This window comes from Grus americana, chromosome 2 (genome assembly GCF_028858705.1).
Source record: "Grus americana isolate bGruAme1 chromosome 2, bGruAme1.mat, whole genome shotgun sequence".
Classification (NCBI taxonomy): domain Eukaryota; kingdom Metazoa; phylum Chordata; class Aves; order Gruiformes; family Gruidae; genus Grus; species Grus americana.
This window is the reverse complement of record NC_072853.1, coordinates 31,860,760-31,883,597: the sequence shown is the minus strand read 5'-3', so window position 1 is coordinate 31,883,597 and position 22,838 is coordinate 31,860,760. Positions and strand designations below refer to the sequence as shown.

Below are 22,838 nucleotides of genomic sequence, written 5' to 3'. Positions count from 1 at the left end.
TTTCTGACAATTTTCAATATAGGCCATTTCTTGGACAATTCAAAGTGGAAAAGTGTGTAAGAAAAGCTTTGAAAAGGGAAGTTACACGATATCAAACCTGTGATTCTCTGTCTTTTCCCCTCCCCATTGACACACATCCACACATAATTAAATAAAACTGCCTAATTATCTCCCTTATATGTGGTAGTTACCTCGTTTCTGGCCAAACTGCTGTGCTGGTGCAGAGACATACCAGTTCCCTCTGCACAGGCTTGCTTGGCTCCAAGGAGGCTCATTAGCTGGGGCTTGTTATTAGACCTACAGGACCAAGGCTGGAGCTGTTGTGAGGGAGCTCAGAGGATGTTACACCACGTGCCAGAGTTGACTGTATGTTCTGGTAACATGGGCTGCAAAAGCAGGCTGTGCCTGAGCTAGGAGGCTCTCTAAACACCACGTGTATTGGAGAGTACTGTAGAAGAACCCAGGAGGACCTAGCAGGGATTTGGAAGCCATGGAAAAAAATAATCTCACTATCTAGAGTATCATAAAGATTCTTTTACAATGAACAATGGAGAATGGGCTTTACTCCCACTCATCTCTGTGCCCTCATCTGCCCAATGAGTATTTTAGTTGCAAATTACAAAGGACAGGATCCTTGGCATCTTATCTTTCCACTTAGCAGTCTTTATAGTGTCACCTACATGTCACAGGCATGTGGCAATCAACATTTTTCAATCACATACCAAACCTTTAAGTGTTACCTAGGCTGCAAAATCTGGAGGGAAAGAAATCACAGATTTACAAATATCTTCACATACTTCATACATTTTCTTGCTATTTTCATGTTTAAAACTTACTGAGAGAGTTTCTGTTGGGAAAAAACCCCACACCTGATCAAGGAATTAAAGATGAAGTCATTGACAATAAGGTCACGATAGTACTTTTCCACAAGAATCCCCTTATTTGATGAATGAAGTGGCTGGATGGGATCTGCTTGAAAGAATCCATTGGGATAAGGCCCTGGATAGAATAGGGGTCCAAGAAAACTGATTGTTATTCAAGCCTCACCTCCTCCAAGTCAAGAGCGGTCCATCCTAAGGAGCAGGAAATGAGGGAAAAACGTCAGGAGCCCTGCATGGCTGAACAAGGAGCTCCTGTCAAAACTGAAACATAGAAAGGAAGCATACAGGAAGGGGAAGCAGGGACAGGTAACCTGTGAGGAATATAGAGACACTGTCCGAACATGCAGACCAAGACACAGTGAGGAAAGCCAAAGACCAGCTGGAACAAAATCTGGTGAGGGATGTCAAAGGCAGCAAGAAGGGCTTCTGTAAGTATATCAGTGGCAAAAGGAAGACTAGGGAGAAAGTGGGCCTGCTGCTGAAGGTGGCAGGGCCCCTGGTGACACAGGACATGGAAAAGGCTGAGGTACTGAATGCCGCCTTCACCTTGGTCTTTACCAGTAAGACCAGCCTTCAGCAATCCAAGGACCTGGAGACAGAGGGAAAGTTTGGAGTAAGGAAGACATATCCTTGGTGGAAGAGGTTCAGGTTACTGAATTCTTAAGCAAACTGGACATATGCGAGTCAATGGGCCACAAAGGGGTGCACCCAAAAGTGCTGAGGGAGCTGGCTGATGTCATTGCAAGGCCACTGTTGATTATCTTTGAACAATCATGGTGACTTGGAGAGGTGCATGAAGACTGGGGGAAAGCAAATGTCACTCCTATCTTCAAAAATAATATGAAGGAGTACCCAGGGAACTACAGGCTGATCAGCCTCACCTTGATCCCTGAGAAGGTGATAGAACAATTAAACCTGGAAACATGTTCCAGGCACATGAAGGACAGGAAAGTGATTTGGAGTAATCTGCAGGTGACACAGAACTGGGAGGAGTGGCTGATACACCAGACAATCATACTGCCACCCAGAGAGACCGCAACAGGTGTGAGAAATGAGCCAACAGGAACCTCATGAAGTTCAGCAAGGGGAAATGTGAAGTCTGGCTTCTAGGAAGAAACAGCCTTAGGCACCAGTACATGCTGGGGGCTGCCCAGCTGGAAAGCAGCTTTGCAGAAAAGGCGTGGTTGTCCTGGTGGACACCAAGTTGAACATGAGACATAAATTTGCCCTAGCAAAGAAGGCTAATGGTAGCCTGGGCTGCACTAGACAAAGTATTGCCAGCAGGTGGAAGGAGGTGATCCTTCCCCTCCACTCAGCGCTGGTGAGGCCACACCTGGAGTGCTGGGTCCAGTTCTGGGCTCCCCAGAACAAGAGAGACATGGACATACAGAGAGGGTCCAACAAAGGGCCACAAAGATGATGAAGGGACTGGAGCATCTGTCCTATGAGGGAAGGTTGAGAGAGCTGGGACTGTTCATCCTGGAGAAGGGAAGGCTCAGGGGGTCTCATCAATGTGTGGAAATACCTGAAAGGAAGGTGCAAAGAAGACATAGCCAGACTCTTTCCAGTGGTGCCCAGTGACAGGACCAGAGGCAATGGGCACAGACTGAAACATGAGAGGTTCCCTCGGAACATCAGGAAACACTTTTTCACTGTGAGGGTGGCAGATCACTGGCACAGGTTGCCCAGGGAGGTCGTGGAGTCTCCATCCTTGGAGATACTGAGAAACCATCTGGACATGGTCATGGGCAGCCTGCTCTGGGTGTCCCTGCTTGAGCAGGCGGGTTGGACAAGATGACCCCCAGAGGTCCCTTCCTACCTCAGCCATTCCAATGCACTGTGGAAAGAATTGAGCTTATATGTACAACTGGAAATCTAGCATTTCCTCATGTTTTGAGTGCTTGAATTTGTGATTTAAATTTTAATACAGGCCTTTTTTATATCAGTTCCTAGGTATTTTAAAGACAAGCTACTTCTCCAGCCTGTGACCGCCTCAGCCCTCTAACCCAGAAACAACACAATGCTGGTTCTGCTGCTGGGTTACAAGACTGATTATGCTACTTGGAGCATCAGCTGTTTGTTCCCTTCATAGCCCATCCAGACTTTGTTTTGCCCAGATCTTTTGTTCTTTGTACTTTGCTGCTGAAAATAAGCTGCAGGAAAGAGAGAACAAAGACCTCTGAATGCTAGTTTGAGTGCTAGCCTTTGAGTATCTGCCGGAGAAGGCTTGGTTCTCTGCTGTTTGACTTGAGGTGCAAGTGCAGCCTTAGAAAGTTCAGGTTCAGGTTTATTTTTGCAAGCTCCCATCATTTCCCAGAAAAATTAAAGAAGAAAAACAAGGACTTTCAAGATAATCTGACTTTTTAGCTTAGCCAAACCCTTACAGAATTTTATGGGACAAAGGAAAACCACAACCCTAGCCTTAGAGTTTTGTCCTTGCCAGATTTCAAAGATTAGATACGTAAATGAGGAACATGTATGTACTTCTCAAAACAGGTCACAAAAAACTTTTACATACTAGAAATTGTTCAACAGTCTCAGTACACAGATGGCTACCAGATCTTCCTCAATTTTTCTTCATCTTGTGGCAACCTGTAATCCTGTAATAACGATCCTTATTATTATTATCTTATGTTATCCTAATAATCCTTAATTGCATTAACCGATGATGGGATTTACATTCTATTTCAGTCACATCTGTAAACATACAGACCTTGACTACTTTGGCCAATAAGCTCTTTAGCAGGGACTATTTCAGAAGCATCTATTGTAGGTCTAATATGCTTTCTAGCCCCACGACTCGCACAGGATTCCTAGTTTCTGCCTGCACTGGCAGTTCTCTGTTCTTGCTTATCAGTCCCTCCACGGAAATTCCAGTTGTGTGAGTTACATGAAGGGTCAGTCTCATTTGTGTAATAACCAGCTGAGAAGAAGTAGTGATAAAGTATCTCGTCAGCTAGAGTGCTAGGAAGAACAGCCATTCATGAAAGATCATGTCACCGCAATTCTGGGCTTTTGAAACAAATCTGTCAGATATATTTTCTACCAAGTAATGCCAAGCCACTCTTTAGCTCCAACGCTTTCTAGTTCAATATAATGCTATGCTCCATGAACACGGGGTGAACTGTGAGTCTTTGAGTGAATATGTACCCAATTAGAAATAAATTGACAGTCACACTTCACAGGGAATAATTCTGTTTTAAACACCAGGTGTCACTGCAGTATACTCCTGACTGCATACCCAGCTCCCGGTAGGTTAAAGCTTTCCTTCTAAGCTATGACAAAGATCGGTGAAGAACAAAGATGCTCATCCTTTCTATTCCCAAGTGTGTGCATGCAGCTACATGATTAGCCATAATCTGGGCAAATTGTTCAATATTTCAACCAGCCACATTTATAGTTCTGCATGGTTGGCCTCAAACCTGAAGCTAGACATTGTAATAGAACTACTTTATGGATGATAGGAACTGTTTGGAATGAAGAATGAAAAAAAAATAGTATCTGTGGTACAGTTCTCTTGATAATAATAATGTATGCATTTTTCAGAACATCCTGTATTGGGTAGTATTCAGCAAGTTACTTCATAAAAAATTTCTATCAAATTACATTATTTTGCAGCTTCTTGGTCCATGAACATGTTCAGTAAAAAGCAATCTTCTTTTAAACTATCAGAACCTGAATGATTTTTCACATGCAATTTTCCTTATTTTTACAAGTCCCCTATTTGACCTATAACCTTATGTCTTTCAGTATTAAAATATACTTACCCAGATTAAACATTAAAGAGCCATTACCTTGACAGTGAACAGATACTATTTGTCTGTGCCAGTCTAATTTTTCAGCCTTCCAGCTCAGCATAACTAATCCGTGGCTGCACTGTGAATTTTCCAGGAACCTGTTCATCAGTAACTACTTGGTATTAAATAGGTAAAGCTCCTCTTCTCTTCTCTGTAATTGAAGATAATGAGGGGGAAGGTGCAACTCATGGTGAATGCGAGTCCCAGCAGGCGAGGTACCGTTTCAGCCTCATGCTGTAGTAGCGTACAAAGAAGCCTTGCTCCAGTGGCATGCTTAAACGTTTCCTTCTGTTAGACTTAAATGCAGAATCTGTGTTACGTATTCAGCTGTGGTCCTAATTCATCTGCCTCTGCAATGTTTCAGGATGTTCTCAAAGTATTTTTACACAAATTAGAGTCTTGCCATTGACAGAGCAGTGCAGCAAATGGCTGGGGAACGTTACTTGGAGAGCATCTTTCACAAAGAAAAAAGAATCGAGTGCCATGGCAATTTCAGAAGATAATCCATAATTGCAGACCTTTAAAATGCTGAAAACTGCAGAACATTCAAAGGCTCAAATACAATACTCTTACCAGTGTTAAAGAGCATAGTGCCACTATATTTAGGGGAGTTTCTGCTGTAGTCTAGAGACAACTTAGAATTGGTGCTGTGTTGTGTGTGCTTGAATCTTGAAAGGATTGTGGCTTTGGGAAGAGTAAGGTGCTATATATCACAAAGATGACTTAATAGTTCTTGTCAGATTATGAAATCAGCACAAAATTCCCAGAACAAACAAAATTCTATCAAATAATGCAGAGTTTAGGACCCGCAGGAGGAAGTGACTACAAGGACTAAATAAAATATATGTTAAGAAAACAACAAAAGGAGGCACAGGTTAAAACAAAACAAAAGACAAAGCTTATTTATTGTGTTTTATTCTGTCTGGCTATTGAATTTTTATATTGATTACAACCCAATGATTTTCGCCAGGATTTTTGAATTAAACTCATTTCATTGCAATGTAACATGTTTCCCATTTGACATAATTTACATGGATTTCCAGTAAATTCAAAAGTTATTTGCAAATATATTAACCAGAGAAAATGGCAGAGCCTCTTTTAAAAGCTTTCAGAGAATACAGTACAGAATCTTAAGATTTTTTTCTGCATATAAACAAATATTAGGATACTACTGTACATAAATAAAACCTGTCTTTTATATTATTGACCTATGTTCTTACTTTTAGATAACTGCCTCATATGTTTATGTAGCATTTTTCCCCCTGAAATATTTACATAAAACTTGTCTACATTTACAGTAAATAACCATAATTACCTACTGTGCTTTCAGCAGCCAAAAGCTGAATTGGCTAGAAACATCAGATGAAGATTCTTGGAATAATGGTATGACTAAATTACATCAACTCGTGTATACTACTACAAAATGTTGAGAGGAATTTCATGGCATTTATCAATTTACAAAATGCAACTTAGTGTTGGATCTGAACTGCTCTAACAGTAGGATAAGTCCTGCAATTACAGTCAAGCTACAATTTATGGAACGTATATTCTGCAAAACTACAGTATTTCGGTGTCTGCAGTGGTGTTAATAAAACTATATTGATTTCAAACAGGTAGCAAGCCAAATAACCCATCATGTGGCAAACAAACCTCAGCTAGTGCCATCTTGGAAGTCTGCATGCGCTGACTCCAGGTATATATAGTACAGTCATTTTTTTGAACTGCTCTCACTGCCTACAGATCTGAACTACACAGTGTATTTAACTGTATCCACACTAAGATAGCCAGAGACAGTTCTGATCCTCTCTTTTCAGAATCTCATACTGATCTGAGGATGTTTTGCAGTTCTGCACCAGTGACCAGAGAATCAAATGGCTGACCAGAAAACTCAGTGTATTGTGAGAACATTATGTAAGAGAACATTGCTGGAAAACCATTCCCGCAATAAATATTTTTTCCATTATAAAACAATGGATAAAATAAATGAAAGTGTCTGTAATTACAAATATTTATCCACTATGTTCTAAGTATGCAATGTTCCATATATAAAGCAATTTAATGCTGAAGCTCCTATAGCACCCAATTTAAAGTGACTCCTACTGAGACATGATTTTAATAATAGCTATTAGAGATAATTATCCATATACCAGACTACTTTTTGTTGTTCCTGTGGAAGTCATATCAATTCACTAACATAAAAGAAAGAAAATATATGTCACTGAAAATACGAACAAAAATACATAGCACCAAACCAAACTTCTTCTAAACTCTGTCTTAGGGTCCAATCCTGCACTCTTGTCTCATGCAAACAATTCTATTTAAGTAAAATAATCCAGAGTTCTTTTTTTTTTCTAAAAACCATCTGTGCAAGTCCAGATCTGCACATGGTAGTTACATTAGTGCATCTACATTTGTCCATTTTGGGTTTATGATAGAACAAAAACCTGTATTTAGAATTTATTTATTAATTTAATTTCTGTTGATGTGGAGGCTTGATAAAGCATCAGCAAACTGCATGATGGTGGGGCAGAGAGGACTTGCCCCTGCCTCTTTGGGTACAGGGCATACTGAGAAGAATAAACAATTCCATCCACCTCCTGTGAAATTCTTGGCAACTCATCCCTTAACTGCAACCTCTTCTACTGTAAAAATCTTTCCAAACAGGTAGTCTGTGACGTGGGTGAAGTGCAAATGAAACTTAGCTATCGTTCCTTTTACCTCCCTCTTCCTAGCTGCTGCAGTGGGCTATACATGTCTTGCCCCAACGGTAAATGCTCTTTTCCGGGTTTGCAGGTGGGTTTTTAGCACACTTTCACCTAGTCAGACTGAGGAGAAGCAGCTCATATTCCCCTTTCTTAAGTTAAAGGGGTCAGGACTGTGAAGCAAAGGGCCATTCCTAAGTAGCCATAACCACAGAGACAAGACAGGCCCTGCTGGAAATGATGAAGGTGGCATGTGTGGAAACTCAGGAGCCACCAGAGTGATCCAGATGCTCACTCAAAGACTTGTCTGCTGTTAGGTGTTCTGAGGAGACTGGTTACGTGACCATTCTCAAATAGCCTCAGAGATAAAGTCCAAATTCCAGTATCCCCAGACATGTGAGAAAGTTCTTGTGCTCTTAGGTGGTTTTTTACTAATACACTTAAACATTGTACCAGTTCACCTCTTACATACATCTTTCCATGTCAGTTGAGTGCTTGCAGGCTACACAACTTCTTTCCTTGAAAGAAAGCAAAGACCTTCACAGAAGTCTGCAAGACAGGATGTGATTTCCCCAATTTTCCGACTTAGGTCCAGGTGCCTCAATCTCACAGGCAAATTTAAAACGTCCCATTCAGAAGTGTTATGTGATGCAGTTTCTGTGCCCTCTGCACAGTTGCCATATTTCATCAAGGTCAAAAAAGATACTCAGATGGTGATGGCTGAACATGGCAGAGAGGAGCAGTTCCATAAATAAGAGGGTAGTCCAAACCCAACCTGTGCTGAAAGTTAAAATATGAGAGTCTCTTTGTAGATATTAGGAAGTCAAAACATCAGCACTGTCTTTTTTTTTTTTTTTAAGTAATAAGATTTGTAAGGTTTAAAACCCCCTTGCCAATATTACAAGATAAAAATTACAAGAGTTGGTAACATTGTCTTGTAGTGAACGGGAGGCATTCTGAAATCCCAAATGAAGCATTTTGAAGTCAAGTGATACATAGTTGACAAATCATCTAAGCAGGTTGTTGCACTGTAGAAACTCTAAGAAATATCATAGCTGCCCTCTAAACTGAACAAAGAATCTCATTTTATATTTTCTGTAACAAACATATGCTAGTTAAAATTAGACAATGAATTTGCAGAGACAGAAACCTTGTCAGACTGTGCTATTATAACAATAAATGAACATCACAAATGAAAGCCAATATTTAGGAATGTGTATGGCAAGAGAGTACCACATACAGTAGACAAGTTGCTGTGCAGTAACAGTGAGCATCTTCACCTTTACAGAAACATATTTAGGCACTTCACTATCATGTTTGTAGTGACTGTCCTTCTGGCCAGTTTGAAACTGAAGACCTCCAGCAACAAAACCCCACAGCTTGAGAAAAACAGAAGTTATCTGTAGACTGGGCACAGGCCAATGGGTATGTAATGCAAAGATAACCCATTTGCTATGGAAATTGGGGTGCCAGAGTTAGCTATGTGAGCAGGTCAGACCAAGTAGAGCATTAAATTGTTCTAGTGATTCTACTTACAATGCCTGGACGGGTTTATTTTGAGTTAGCTTAAGTATATCTACACTGTGTAGACATATGCTGACCTTTGGCTTACATGTAAAGTAAGTCTTATCAATTAATCAATGGGGACCTTCTGTTACAAATAAGCTTTTGTCTTTCTGTTGTCCCCAGGAAAAGAACAGTGTCTACTGTATGTGATATCCTAATGCACTCCTGGAAAATTACCACATAGGCAATTAATTTGTTTAATACTTTCACTGTTTTAATACTTTCTGTAAGCCTGGGATCTTTCATACTGACCCAACCAAAGGGGGTTCCCTCTCCTTGAAGAAAGGGAACCCTGTGTTTTTACTTCTGTGATGTTCCATCCATAGCATTTATCTTTAGCATAATCCTCAACATATGTTGCTAGCTAGCAAGGGATATAAAAATATTTTTTAAAATTTTTTTTGGATGCTGAAATCTTCTCTAGTAATGTCTTCAGCCATGACCATCCCAAAAGATATGCTATAAATCAACTTCAGCACCAGAGTATGAAATCGTATTAATAGCAATTATGCTCCCTGCTCCCAGGAAGAGACCTGCCATTGAAAGTCTTCAGCACACCACCACAGGAGCATCTGTCAGACTGAGCATCTTTCTGCATTCTCCTGTTTTGCAGTAGAATACACACCCCACGTTATTTGTGAGGCACATAAAACAGCCTTATTCAGGCATGTTCCAACCTAAATAAATAACACTCGTCTGAAATAACTGGTAATTTGCCTAACAGCAAAAGTCCCTCATTGGAGTGTGGCCCAAATTAACATGTTTGTTGCAGAAACAAATTTCTTACAGTCATATTGCAAACAAATGTATATGCACAATAGGAGACAGAAGAAAGCCCTTGAACTGGGCTCTACCATGTTTCCAGTCCCACACTGCACAGATGAGAGCCATGTCTCTGCATTCAAGCCAAGGCACCTGGCCTCAGTGGCTGCTTTTAAACACGTGTGGCCCGACCTAGGCTTGTTCCACCTGATGACTCCAGTCTGGTTGTGTGTGGGATGAACGAGAGACAGGGCAGCACTGTCAGTCTTTTGTAGTCAGAGTAACACAGTTAACGCTAAGTTCTGGGAAGTAGACAATACTAGAGAGAGCACTCTGTGTCACAGCTTTACACATCAGCTTTCAGAAAGCACATTGAAACCATTTATCCAGCATCTTATAAAAGCACCATTGAAAGGTTGAACAGAGAGCACCGCGTATACAGAATTGTGATTGAGACAGTGGACAGGAGCTGTTCAGGGAGCCATGGAGAAGCACGCAGCCCAGAAGAATCCCTGCAGGATGGATTCCCTGAAGGCACGATAGACGAGGGCTTACAGAACAAGGCGGCTGGTCCTCAGCCAGCTGCTACTGTGGGGAATGGTCCAGCTCTGGGTGACTCATGAATATGAATCCCCACACCTACTCATCCCTCACCCCATGAATACTGCTACATATAAGCAAGCCTGCAATTGATATTAATAGAAAGACTGAAGCAACCAACTGTTCACAGCTGACAAGGACAAAGACCACCACCTCCCTGAATGCTCACTGTTGAAAAACTTAGGTTCTTTAAAAGAAGACTGATAATTCTTATTGCAAAGCTTAGTCATCGTAGCTACATTACTGGGCTTTTTAAAGAATGTTTGTGAGACTATTGCTATTGTAGGGCTAATTGAGGTCCAGTACATTTAATGTGTCTCTATAAAGCTGTTTCCAACTTAGACAAGTAAATGTTGGGGTTGTTCCTTTGTACTTTTGAGTTAAACACACGAAGTATGGAAAAGAGTATGGAAGTACTAGCTACTTAGTAGAAAAGGCACTATAAATGATCTAACCGTGGTAATTAGGTACACGCCTGTGCTACTGATATCTGTAAAGAATCTATTTCTCTCTGTGACTGAGAAAGCAATTCTGCATTCATGGTAGAAAGGGGCAACTGGTTTATGTATGGGGTTAGCACTGGTTTAGGTATGTGGTGAGAACAACTCCCACAGGAGATGCAGATTCATGGAAGAGACATCCAAACTGCATTTCCTATTTCTACAAGTTCCCAGAAGGAAATCAGAAAAGACCTTTTCACTAGTGCAGTTCTGCACACATTACAGCTTGTCTCAGCCTTACTGTGACAATTTATTGTGAGATCTTATTATATACTTGTGCCAAAAAATGGAGGCAAAGAAACAGACCGTGAAGCTTCCCCAGAAAAGATCACCAGGTAACAACAAATACATCAGTTTGGATGTTGAAATTTTATTTATGGATATGGTGAAAAAAGGAAAAAATAGCAATGAAGAGACAAGCAGAAGAGACTTGCTTTTCTTACAGTCAGATGAATCTATTTGGGGATTACCGTTGGAAAAAATCTTTCTATCCAATATATTAGTGAAAAGAAAGCACTGGCAACAGCTGTAAAGGAACAGATCTTACTTCTCGGAAGAGGGAACTAAAACAGAAGCTTGATTCTTTGTCAAGAGATGTAATTATTCACTTAAGAACCTTGGACTGAATTCTAAAACATTTTTCTTTAGCATTAGACTATATAGTGGAGATTGTAGGGCAGTTACGGACTCCCCTGTGTGTCCCTGTTCAGGAGGGCAATTCCTTTTTGTAGCTCTCAAGAGTTCAGTGTGCAGGGGTCTCCACGGCTGAGGGCAGGTACACATCCCACAACCAGCAATCCAAAATCTGAGCTCCCTCCCCACCAGGCTGAGGGTCTGGTGGACAATGAAAAGGTTCTGGCCAGCCTGAGAGTCATTTAAATGGGAAGGAATGTGCCAGCACCACAGGACTGCAGACATAGTACCAGCTCCCAGTGCGAGGCTGTATGAGGCAGGTTAAAAATAGAAACGAAAGAAAAAAGAGAGGGGGAGGGATTTCACTGTGGAAAAGGGAAGCCTGGGGGTCTCAAGGAGCAGCTGTCAGAATGGGGGAAAGGAAGGAAGGAAGGAGCTGAGTCTCGTGTCCCTTCTTCCAAACCAGCGCTCTTGATTCTGCTCTGAAAGACTGCAAAGAGCAACCAGGCAGCCCTCCTCCTTCCTTTGACTTGCTGATCTTGATGGGGGCACTTCTAGAGTGGTATTTGATTTTCTTCTTTTGCACCTTAACATTTTACAGTCAAGAGTTCAGTGTTACTCTCTGCTGTCGTTAACTGGCATTATCTCTTATATTTAAACTGGTCTTGAAATTGAATCTGGTGAACCTGACAAACCTCATGTTGCTACTGTTTCTCCAGAAGCAGTCATCCATGTAATGAGTAAGACAATCCTTAAGGGATAACTACATCTTGAGATGTATTTGGGAATTTCAGTAGTTGAGGTATGCCTGCCACTAAGTTGCAGGAGTCAGACTAAGGACTACATATATAAACCTGTACCCCTGAGCAAGGAACAGACAGCAAACACATAGACTTCAGAAATTCTCCAGACTTAGCACAACAGATCTTCTGAAACATGGTGCATCTTATCTTTGGCCTTAAACAGTGTGAAGTAGAAGGAGAGAACAGTCAAAGGCGAACTTCATGAATTCACATTCAAGGGAACAGAAATAGAAACTTATTCTGAGGGAAAAACTCCAGAAAGGAAGACCAAAGTCAGCTTTAAAAAGCACTGCAGTGAAGTGGAAGCAAAGGGTTTGCTGCAGCTGTGGAAGCATGGCAGCATGGTCAAGAACAAGATGGATGTAGACTGGTCTGAACTGCTTCTCCTTAAAGGAAGAGAGTCATAGATCAAGCATGCTGCACCGTCGCATGAGGTTGGGATCCATGAAGTTTGAATCACCCTGTGGGCAGAGTTTGACTGCACACTTGCACTGCTCCTCAGAGCTGTTCTACTTACAGGCGAAGCCCATAAATCAGTACACTTGTAACCAGATCTGTGTTTGCTCTTTATAGTACCAAGTAATGTTGAGCGCTGGCCAGCGATCTGAGAAGGACTCAATCTGGTATATCAAACCCCAGTACCAAATGAACTGAAACTAAACCTGTTTTGGCTACTATGGAATAAGCCAACCTCAGTTCATGTACTGTTTATTTCAAATTAAAAATAAACTACTCTTCAAGCACATGCCAGATACTACGTACGTGAATGTATTTGAATGTTACCAAGTTTGGACTGTAATTTATACTTGTGTCCAAATTACATGTGCATGCTTATATACATGGGGATATATGCATATGCGAACACAAAACTGTGTACAAATGCGTATCACACAATGCCAGTTCTCTAGTGGCGGACTATTCTTGTACTATTGTACTATTCATAATACTGTTCTTGAAGAAAAAAGTATCAACCCAATACCTACTTATTTCATCCAAGCACTGTACTTTGTTTTTAATAGTAACAGAATAACTTGGTATCTTTGAAAAGCCAGTGGCTTTCAAACTGCTTGTCAGAGCCCCAAGAAGTTCTTGGTCACCCTCCTCCTCCTCCTTTTAGAAAGCGGAACAAGGAGGACCAGTGGCTATCCCAGACTAAATCCCAGGTTCTTCTGCCTCTTTTTTGCCCTTTGGCAGTGTTCTTTTACATAGACTCCATTATTTTGAGCTTAAAAACAGCAAGGCATTCCACATCCCTGCTCAAGAAGATTAAAAAAAAAAGGCAATTGTTCATTTACATACTTCAGAAATAGGGGAAAAAAAAAAAAAAGAAAACCAAATAAAGCCCAAACAACAAATGGGATTCCTCCTGTTACATAAGACAGTAAGTTAATCTACAAAAACTTTGAAGATGAAAATTACATTGTAAAAATAAAAAATATCATCCACTCAACACAGTACCTAAATTTTCCTATATAATAAACTAGACAAAGATATTTAAATACTTTAAGTCTTAAAAAAGGGCAAAATTCTTCAAAAAATGACTCAACACTATTAAGGTTAGACTAAACATTATGCCAGTGCATTCATTTGCACAGCTTTTTGCAATATGACAATTGTCTGGTGTGTGTGTATGCATAGGTGTATGTGTGCATGTGAGGGGAATGGTACAAGAATGCTAAGGGTGTCACTTGCCATTTTATGTGGTGTTTCACAAAAAAACAAACAAAAAAACTACAAATACCAGTACACACCTCAAATATTGCAAGTCACATTCTACAGCCCTTGACATTTAAAAAAAAAGAAAAAGCCGATAATAATTTCAAGTACATTTGGAGTAGGTCCCTTGTGAAGTTGTTGTTTGCACTTTAGTTGCAATGAATGTGGACGGAGCTCCCCAAAAGACACGGAGGTGAGCACGCCTTCCCCAGCCCTGCAAAATAAGTCTGAGTTGAGGTACAGTGATCCGTGATTTGCTCAACATTGTGGATACCCAAACTTGAATGAAAAATGATGGTTGAAAAATACTCTGAGGCAAATGACATCAAATAATCTCTTAAAATGAAAAGCTAGCTTTGTGTAAAGGCAGTCTTTTTGGTATGTAATCCTATCAGGACGACAAGCATGGCGCTCCTTCCCAAATTCTGGTCGTCTTGGAGCTAACAATGAAGCAGCTTTTACGTTGTCCTGGTGGTCATTCAGACCTGACGAACCCTTTCCTGTGAGCCTCCCATCCACTGCCCAGAACAACCTAGCAGGTATCACACCCCAGCTGAAACATACGCTGCTTCTTCACAAGTTTTGTTCTCTTAGCTTTGTTCCTCAAAAGGAGAAGCACTTCCCTCTCCCATGTTTCACACGTTCCTTTGAAAATACCAGCGGAGCAATCTGCCTGCCAGAGTAGTTAAAGTCTGGTGAAATCCCTGTGGTGCTGCAAGTCCCCTATGCTCTCATAGTCATTCTCTCCTGAAAGAGCAGTGTGGTTTGTGTTAGGCACAGACAAGGTCCTGTCCTCTTCTTGGCTCACTGCCTGGATAGCTTCGTAGTCAGGCTCCAGTTCCCCATTTGGTCTGTCCGCTGACTGAGGCACAGTGGTAGTATTTAGGGGGTTTTCAAAGTCCTTCACGCTTGCATAGAGGCCACTGCAAATAGACGGGGACCTCTGAGATGTAATTTCTTGAATACAGGTGTAAGGAGAATCCAGTGCCTTGATGGCCTGTCCCGGCTTACTCACCGACGAGTACATGGCTGAGATCTACGAAAAGGAGACACCTGCTGAGTATTTAAGCATGGCATAAAGCTTGTGTGCCAGTTTGTACCCCTTCCACCACAAGGATGTCGGTTACTTAAGATCTTCTAATAAAAACATATCCTTTCTTACAAATCCTTCCTTAATTGATTTTCTTTCAAAAAAGAATGCTTTGTAAAATGCTTTACAAAAGAAGTTTATAAATGTAAAAATTCTTGAACGTAAATCCCCTGCAGGCAAATTAGACCCGGGATAAAAGGGAATGGCTTTGTGAGCAGGAGCTCTTGCAAGTTTTGCTATGGTCCTGGAGCCAGCTTGGGCTCAAGGGGGAGACAGCTGTCAAAGGGATGATCAGATTTAGCTGCTGTAATGTAGGAGAAGGATGCTGTCTGATCCTTCGGGGTTTAAAAATTATTATTATTATTATTATTAGTAGTAGTAGTAGTAGTAGTAGTAGTAGTCGTAGTAATGGTAGCAGCTACTTTTCTGCTTTTAGAAACACCCCAATAGGAGAGTAGTTATTTGGCAGGACCAAGGAGGCACCAAGTCATAGAAGAGAACATTAAAAATCAGGAGATCAATTACCCACACCAGAAAATAGCAAATAGTCAGTACCCATCTTGATATGTTAGGTGTGGTCTGTTGACTAAACTCTGCCTAAAAAGAGGAGCTGCATCTCAGACACTGCGTATCAGAACTTAAGACTAGAGACTGAAACCTCCCAGCTACTATAGACACAAGAGAGGGAGCCGGAGTCTCACTCCTAGCTCTAAAAATCCCCTCTGAGGAGGTGGTATGCTTAAACAAGTGCACGAAGGTGGCCCTTAATGAAGAGGTGAAGGAGAAGCCCACGTCCACAGATGTCCCTCCACCCAGGGCTTGCCGGGGCTGGCGCTGAGTGCAGGGAGCCACTCTTACCAGCTCTCTCCCAGTCCAAGTGGGTACTACCCCTTGCACAGGGCAGACAGGTGAAATTCCCCGCACTGCTTCTCTCGTACCTAATATCGCAATAGCAGCGTAGCTCTTCTGTTAAAGTCTTTCCCAAGCATGCAAAGCCACTCTGGATTTATTTCAATCCAATTAAAATAGTATATTGGCATGAAAATGCCCATTACCATTAAGCAACACTAACTGATGCAGATGAACCAGATCGCTTCTGTTAATTCTGTATTTTTTTAATTTTTTTTGTTTTATAAAGAGAGACATCCCATTGCAGGTGGCAATATACTTCTTACTTTTTACTGATGTCAGCCAACCAAATGAAAATGGCTTTTCTGCTCATCCATACTTCAGCCCTTTCCAGCATTAAATTACATGAACCCAGTTCAAGGATCAATTTATTCATTAATGTCTGGGAGCACTTCTCCCAGCAGAAAGTATTAGTTCACTCAGCTCATTGCCAAGTTTATGTTTACTTTCATGTCTGGAGAACGTATTTATAAATTGCATGGGTGTATTGGAGATGATCACAAGCAACCTTATTTCTGTTTAACTTTTCTGCCTTTGTTTCAAGCTCCTCAATTCATTTGACTAACAGACATTTTAAAGAATGCTTTACGTTCCAGTGCTTTTATTATGCTTCCGTTTGTTTTCCAGAGCCCCAAACACTTTTCATGGGGAAGGTGGAGCATGTTTCCAAAGGCTGCTGATTATGATTCTGAAGTAGAGCTCGTCGTCCAAACCAAGAAGCTGCCCTAATGATCAGCTAGTTGTGGCCTCCTGTTACTTTCTCACACCACTTTTTAACCTATGGGCGTGATATAGCCATACACTAGCTGCTTCTGATTTTAGGAGTGTGGCAGTACAAACTCTGTGCAGAGAAACTTTGGCTTTCATTTTCCCTTCAGATAATTTCACCTTTCTTAGATCCTGCTTAATCATGCAAAGCTTATGCTAATTTCTGCCTGAAAAAAGGTCTCTAGTTAGTTATTGAATTTCATGCAAGAAACCTACCTCATCTTCTGTAAGAGATGGATCTTCCTCTCGAGACTTGTAAGACATTGAACTAAGCCTCTGTAAAAGAGAAAGAAAGAAAAAAAAAAGGCTCATTACCAGTCAACAGTGTGAAACCTCCCATTACAATCAATACATTGTATTTTACGGTCATTCACTCACTAGTTCCATTTCACATAACTAATATCCCTAATATCCAGAGCACATCTCTGGAGATAACAGCCCTGAGGTTAGAAGAGCTTTTTAATGTAGCTGCTCTTGTCCGGACCTGAAAAGGGTAAAAATAATGTAATGGTTAAAACAAACTCTGCTCCGCTGTATCCCTCCCTTTACACTTCTAATGAAGCAAGAAAGAGTCTGCAAAGGCTTTTGAAGAATTAAAAGTCAGCTGTTGTGAACCACTAGTTGGCTTTCCACGTGATTTCCTGATATGCTTTTAGATGACAAAAGAACAATACTCAACTGGCACCTTCCTGACGATTGTTTTCCTTCATTCAGTGGATCCTGGAAGTGCTGCAAGGGATGTGCTGTGTCCTCCTCCCCCACAAAATGCAGCAGTGGTGCAGGGCAGCGCTGCCTCACAACCACTCGGACCGCGAACACGGAACAGCCCTGCTGCAACCCACCATGAGACGGGCACTCAACCCTCAAAGCATCTGGCTGGATCCAGTTCATGTAGCAAAGTTACTAAGGGATGGAGGGCTTGGTTTGGTACCAAGACTAACTTCAAGCATGTAAAGCGTCATGGTCACGAAACATGGGGGAAAAGCATTTTGCTCTTAGGAAAGATGCCTTAGGACATTTATGGCAACGAAGTCCCTGGCTATCTCACAGCGGCCATGTGATTCCTCCCCCTTGGGCGAGAAGACTTTGCTGGACTCCTGCTCCACAGTGATTCAGAGGGAGCCTTCCAGCACTGTTTGTGATGGGCCATATTTTGGAGTTTCACGCAAATTCACCTAAAATACTTCAGACTTCCTCCAGTGCAGACCAAGGTGGAGAAGTAGAGCTATTTTTAGCACAGTCAATCAAATACAACTTCCAGGCACATACTAGACACACAAGACTTTTTTTTTCCCACAGAGGCTCATTACAACAGATTCTTTCCTACTTCAATTTTTCTTGGTGTTTTTACTTCTGGTAAATACCAAGCTTCAAACCCCTGGCGCACTTCTCATGAAGACCCTGACCCAAAGTGCACTGAAGTTTGCCTGCTGCTCCCCAGAGGACTTCCCTCACACCTAACAACTCCTTTGCTTCTTTCTCACCATCTGCAGAATGCGCTCTTTAACCTGTGGTTTGTTTACTCACCAAAAAAAAAAAAAAAGTTCAAACATATTTTTGGCCCTTTATTAGTTTTGCTTCACTACAGCAGCTCAGTTAAGTCTTTCTTATTTGCAGGGTATTTTTTGTGTTGAGGAGTAAGTTACTAATGTCATCCTCACACATTAAAACAAACATGTGCTTGCAAAATTCTTCAGTGAAGTTATTTTCTCTCATCACTGTGTCTATAAGCACCATATGTCAGGACCCCTGCTACAGTTTCCCACTCAAGTACTGACAAATACCACAGGGTGTTGGCAATCCTGTTCTTGTTTCCCTGGGACCTAGTGTTTGTTCTTCTAAATGTGAAACCTGTGACACATCAATTTTGAAGGATATTGTCATCTTGGAAACTGAAAAAAATACTTGCTCCTAAACATTTTGTACCTAGCAATATTATAAATTATCTTTGAAACCTCAGCAGCAACACAAACAGCATGTGTCCTTATTTGCCTTCCACTTTCCTTTTGTTCCTCGACAGCACTTGATTTTTTGCTCTTTGGCTTAGCTGCATCTCCTGACTCAGGCACCAGAACAAGACGTCCATTCTCCTCCAGTACATTTGTAAGAGATGCTTTGCCCATCCTCAGACTGCGCAAGTCTGAAATCAGATGGCAGCAGCCAGACGCACACACGGAGAGCACTTCTACCAGTGCTCACTCTGGAAAGACCTGAGTGAGAAAGGAGATTTGTACTTCCTTTTTCTTTTTTTTTTTAATAAATTAAAAAGGAAGAACTAAAGAAAAACTATTCTGTTTCTCCAGTTTTATTAGAGGAACTACACCCAAGTTTTTCCAGGTGATAGAGGCCTGTAAGAGGCTTTGTGCTATTAAAGGTGTCTTTCTTCACCAAAACCTTCCAAAGGATTTGTCTGTGTCACAGCCAATAACCAATTTACATAATTAATTTTCACCCGTTTATTGCACGTCTGGCTCTTGAAAGGATCCTTTATCCTTTTCATGCTTTTATATGTTGGAACGGTCTCTGGCTTGGTCCACCTAGCTCTCTCCCAAATGAGTGTGTTTCAGGAGCTGACATGGGCTGGGGATCATCCTGGCTGCCCTCTTTTACCGGGTGAGACCGAAACAGCCTGGACACGGTCTGTTCTCTGTCCGTTGGCAGGTCCAAGTCTCAGTTACACAAACAGCCTCCCTGCCTGTCCCTTCTTTGCGCCCTACTAAAGCAAAGCCTAATTGTAGTGAGAGAAACTCGCACGACTTAACGCCCAACGCCTCTCTTCATCAGGGCCAGGGCAGAAGGTTGAAAAGTTTGGGATATGGATGTCACGTTAAGCAAGGCAGCTAAGTAGCCTCACAAGAGAGAAAGCAAAACGAGACACCTATGGAGTTTGTTTAACTAAAAGAGTTATCAATATAACGTACATTTCCATAAACATCTTGTTGTCTTGCCACATCGGAAAAAACAGGCATTGCTGTGCATTGTTTGAGGCAGCAAAATAGAGGGGAAAATTACCATCATCACAACAGAAAAACAATCCCGCAACCACCTCCCCACACAATGCCAACAATAATGACATTTATATATTCCACCAATTACCATCTCCAACTCTGCTGCAGCTGTAGCTCTCAAGGACAGGACAGGCGCACACTTCGATGCATAATGCATGTACCTAGCAGCGAACGCGGGAATGATGTGATGCTGCCAAAGCTTTAACTCAGGATTGCTTTAGCTCTGAATAAATTTTAATTAGACAAACACCTTTTTTCTGGCACTTAGGGGACTGTATGTGTCATCTCTTGATTAATCCTTCAAAACCTGAACCATTTTAATCAATTCCCACTCCTTGCAGTTACTGACACTGTGTACACGGTGTGCTGGGGAGCTACAGAGCAGCAAATGCTTTTCCTTTGTATCGGTGCCTAGGAAATACAATGATTTTCTGCAAGTGTCTTCACACCTGGTAGGAAAAATGTCACTATTACAGAAAGCTGTTTCTCTAAAAGTTTAATTAGAAATTACATATGGCCTGAATTTGGGAGGGGGGAGTGTTGGTAGATTATTGTTGACAATGACATCTTAATTTTTTACTTAACGAGCTTGTTATTTTTAAGAATGTGCACTGAAGAGTCCAGATAAACAATTTTAATATTTTGAGTAGTCTTCAGTTCATTAATTTTGACTCTATTGTGCTTTACAGGTTACATGGTTAGTCAGTTATTTAACAAGGTATTTTTCTGCCTTCTGCCTGGATTACTGAAATACTTCAAATAAGAGAACAACCAGAAACAAACAACAATACCTCAGCTCTGCTATGATTTCTCAAGTAAATGTTTACATTAAAATGTCACATTGCATCTTACGGACTTTTTGGAAATTTTCATCAATACCTAATAGTATTTGATGACTCAGACACCAAAATTATATTAATCTGCTAAAATCACAGTTCTTTCATTCACAATTAAGTTATCTAAACTAGTTCTGAAAAATGAAAACTCAATAGTTTATGAAAATTCTGTGTAATGATCTGAAAGCATCCTTAAAATTAATTCTGGTGAGAAACTAAAAATGGGAAAATAACTTGTTGAAAATGTCATCACTCTATTTTTCAAGTTCACCACTAACTAGTCCCTAGGCTGAGAGAAGCTGCTGAGAAAACATAACTTTTGGCCATGATTTCAAGCAGGTGGAAATTCATTACTCTTTTTACACGTGACACACAGAATTTGACAAATACAAAAGCCTACAGTTGCAATCTCTCTCTCTGTCCCTCTCTCCTGCAGAGAGAGACGAGTGGCTTTCAGCAGATGCCTAACACTTGCACAGCTAAGTCAAGGTGGCCCAACAAAGGAGGCACATCCTAAAGTCAGGACATCTACCAAGAATGCCCCACTCTCCTTTTTGTAAACTGAGGTTTCATTAGAAAAAAACAAGATGCAGATGCTGACAGAGATACTGGATATCTATTGTAATAGCTCCCACAAGTACAATATCATTAAACAAAGAAGCAGAGGCCTCCTGTGCAATTTCTGGATAATATTTGGGAAAAGCCTTATGAAGTGCATACTGCAACAATCCGAAATACAGGCTGCAATAGAATGAGTACATGCCTATAATGCAAAGACTACACTGTACTCTATATTTTCATATTTCCGTATTTTACAGTCTTGTATCACCTTGATTTTTTTTTTCTTGGTATTTATTTGTTATTAAAAAAAATTTTCTCCCACCCTTATGTTCTCTATCATTATTTGGCTGTTTGACAAGGACAAGTATTTGCAGTATTTACCTTCTCAGGTTTACTTGCTCCTTCGGTCACCTCTTCTTCTTCCACTTCTTTTTCTTGCACATTCTCATTTTCATCAAGAAGTTTCATGGGTACTGGAGGGGGAAGCTCATCCTCTACATCTGGTGTGTTGTCAAGAGGGCTTTCTGAATTAGCACTTTGGCGACTTTTTTTATTTCGGTCAACAGATGCATATTCTGCTGATTCAATCTTGCACTCAGGAATCTGATTCTGACCTTCAGAAACTGTCAGCGAAGCCTTTGATTTGCTGTTACAGCTCCCTTCCATGACGGCTACTGCTCCAACATCTTTAATTTCCTTCACAGTTTCATACAAGCAGTCTTCAACTATGTTCTCCTGAGAGGAGCTGTCTTTCAAGACTTCGTAAGGCCCTTCCATTCCAAGACCTTGATCATTTTCTGCATTTCTAGCTGAGATGATGGTTTCCATGGTGGTGTTAGGGGGAATACTGGGTAGTTCCCGGCTCTGGTGACATTTTATAGACTTTCCAAGACTATCCTGTTGATCTAGGAGATCAGAGACAGATGTCTGTACTTCTTCATAAGGCTGGATACAGGCAGTTGTACTGTCCTCTGAGAGTACTAGAGAAAATTATAAAGAAGTATTTAAAACAAATGCATAACTATAAGATGAGTGTGATTTGGTACTCTCTCCATCACTTTGGTTTTGTGTCTCATTGGAAGGGATAAATGATACTAATGCCCGGAAATGTCTAGTGGTCATCATGCTTTTTGTTTATCAAAAGGTTTCCGTTACAGAGATTTCTGCACTCTACTGTTAAAATATCTTTCTCACAACATCTTAAATACTCTCTGCACCCCAAGTCACATTATATAGCAACAGCATTCACAGTCAGAACACGGGATAGGTGGTAGGTGCAGGTGTGCATGGATGTTCAGCTGTACTCAGTTATACTGAATGCTTACAGACTGCTCAGTAGTCTCAGATGGGGAATGCTGGGGGAGACCTCGAACCAAATGCCTTTAAAAAAAGCCTTGTTAGGTTTTCCTCCTTCCATTTCCCTATCCTTTGGAATCAAAAAGTAAAGCATCCTTGCTTCTTCCCTACCCGGCCCTCACCTTGTTTAACATGTTGGCCAAATTCTCGTCTGAATCACACTTTTGCTCAGCCCTGCCGCAGTCAGCTTCACTGCATGCTACACCAGAAGCTCCTCACTGGAAGGCTATGCCATACTTCTCTTAGTCTCGCAGCACATAATGTAGGTTGACAACCTACTAACGAGCCAGCCATATGCACAAAAGAGAAGACTAGACTTCAGAAAGTAGTGTTAGGCAGAACATGTTATT

At 41.1% G+C, this 22,838-nt stretch overlaps 1 protein-coding gene and 1 long non-coding RNA gene across 8 annotated transcripts in view; one reads left to right on the top strand and one right to left on the bottom strand.

The window, feature by feature from the left end:
• LOC129202688 (uncharacterized) overlaps positions 1 to 16,953 on the top strand; it is a 30,093-nt gene extending 13,140 nt beyond the window's left edge. The window contains exon 3 of one of the 2 annotated variants that reach the window (XR_008575794.1): positions 16,587 to 16,953. This is a non-coding gene — a long non-coding RNA (uncharacterized LOC129202688). The remainder of the gene's footprint in view (positions 1 to 16,586) is intronic. The other variant, XR_008575793.1, reaches the window with a different exon arrangement.
• PAG1 (phosphoprotein membrane anchor with glycosphingolipid microdomains 1) overlaps positions 5,274 to 22,838 on the bottom strand; it is a 116,814-nt gene continuing 99,249 nt past the window's right edge. For all 6 annotated transcript variants that reach the window (XM_054816013.1, XM_054816007.1, XM_054816008.1 and 3 more), the window contains 3 exons: positions 21,514 to 22,112; positions 16,944 to 17,003; positions 5,274 to 14,996 (listed from right to left, as the gene is read on the bottom strand). In XM_054816013.1, coding sequence (XP_054671988.1) covers positions 14,646 to 14,996; positions 16,944 to 17,003; positions 21,514 to 22,112 — 1,010 coding nt within the window. In that variant the 3' untranslated portion in view covers positions 5,274 to 14,645. The remainder of the gene's footprint in view (positions 14,997 to 16,943; positions 17,004 to 21,513; positions 22,113 to 22,838) is intronic.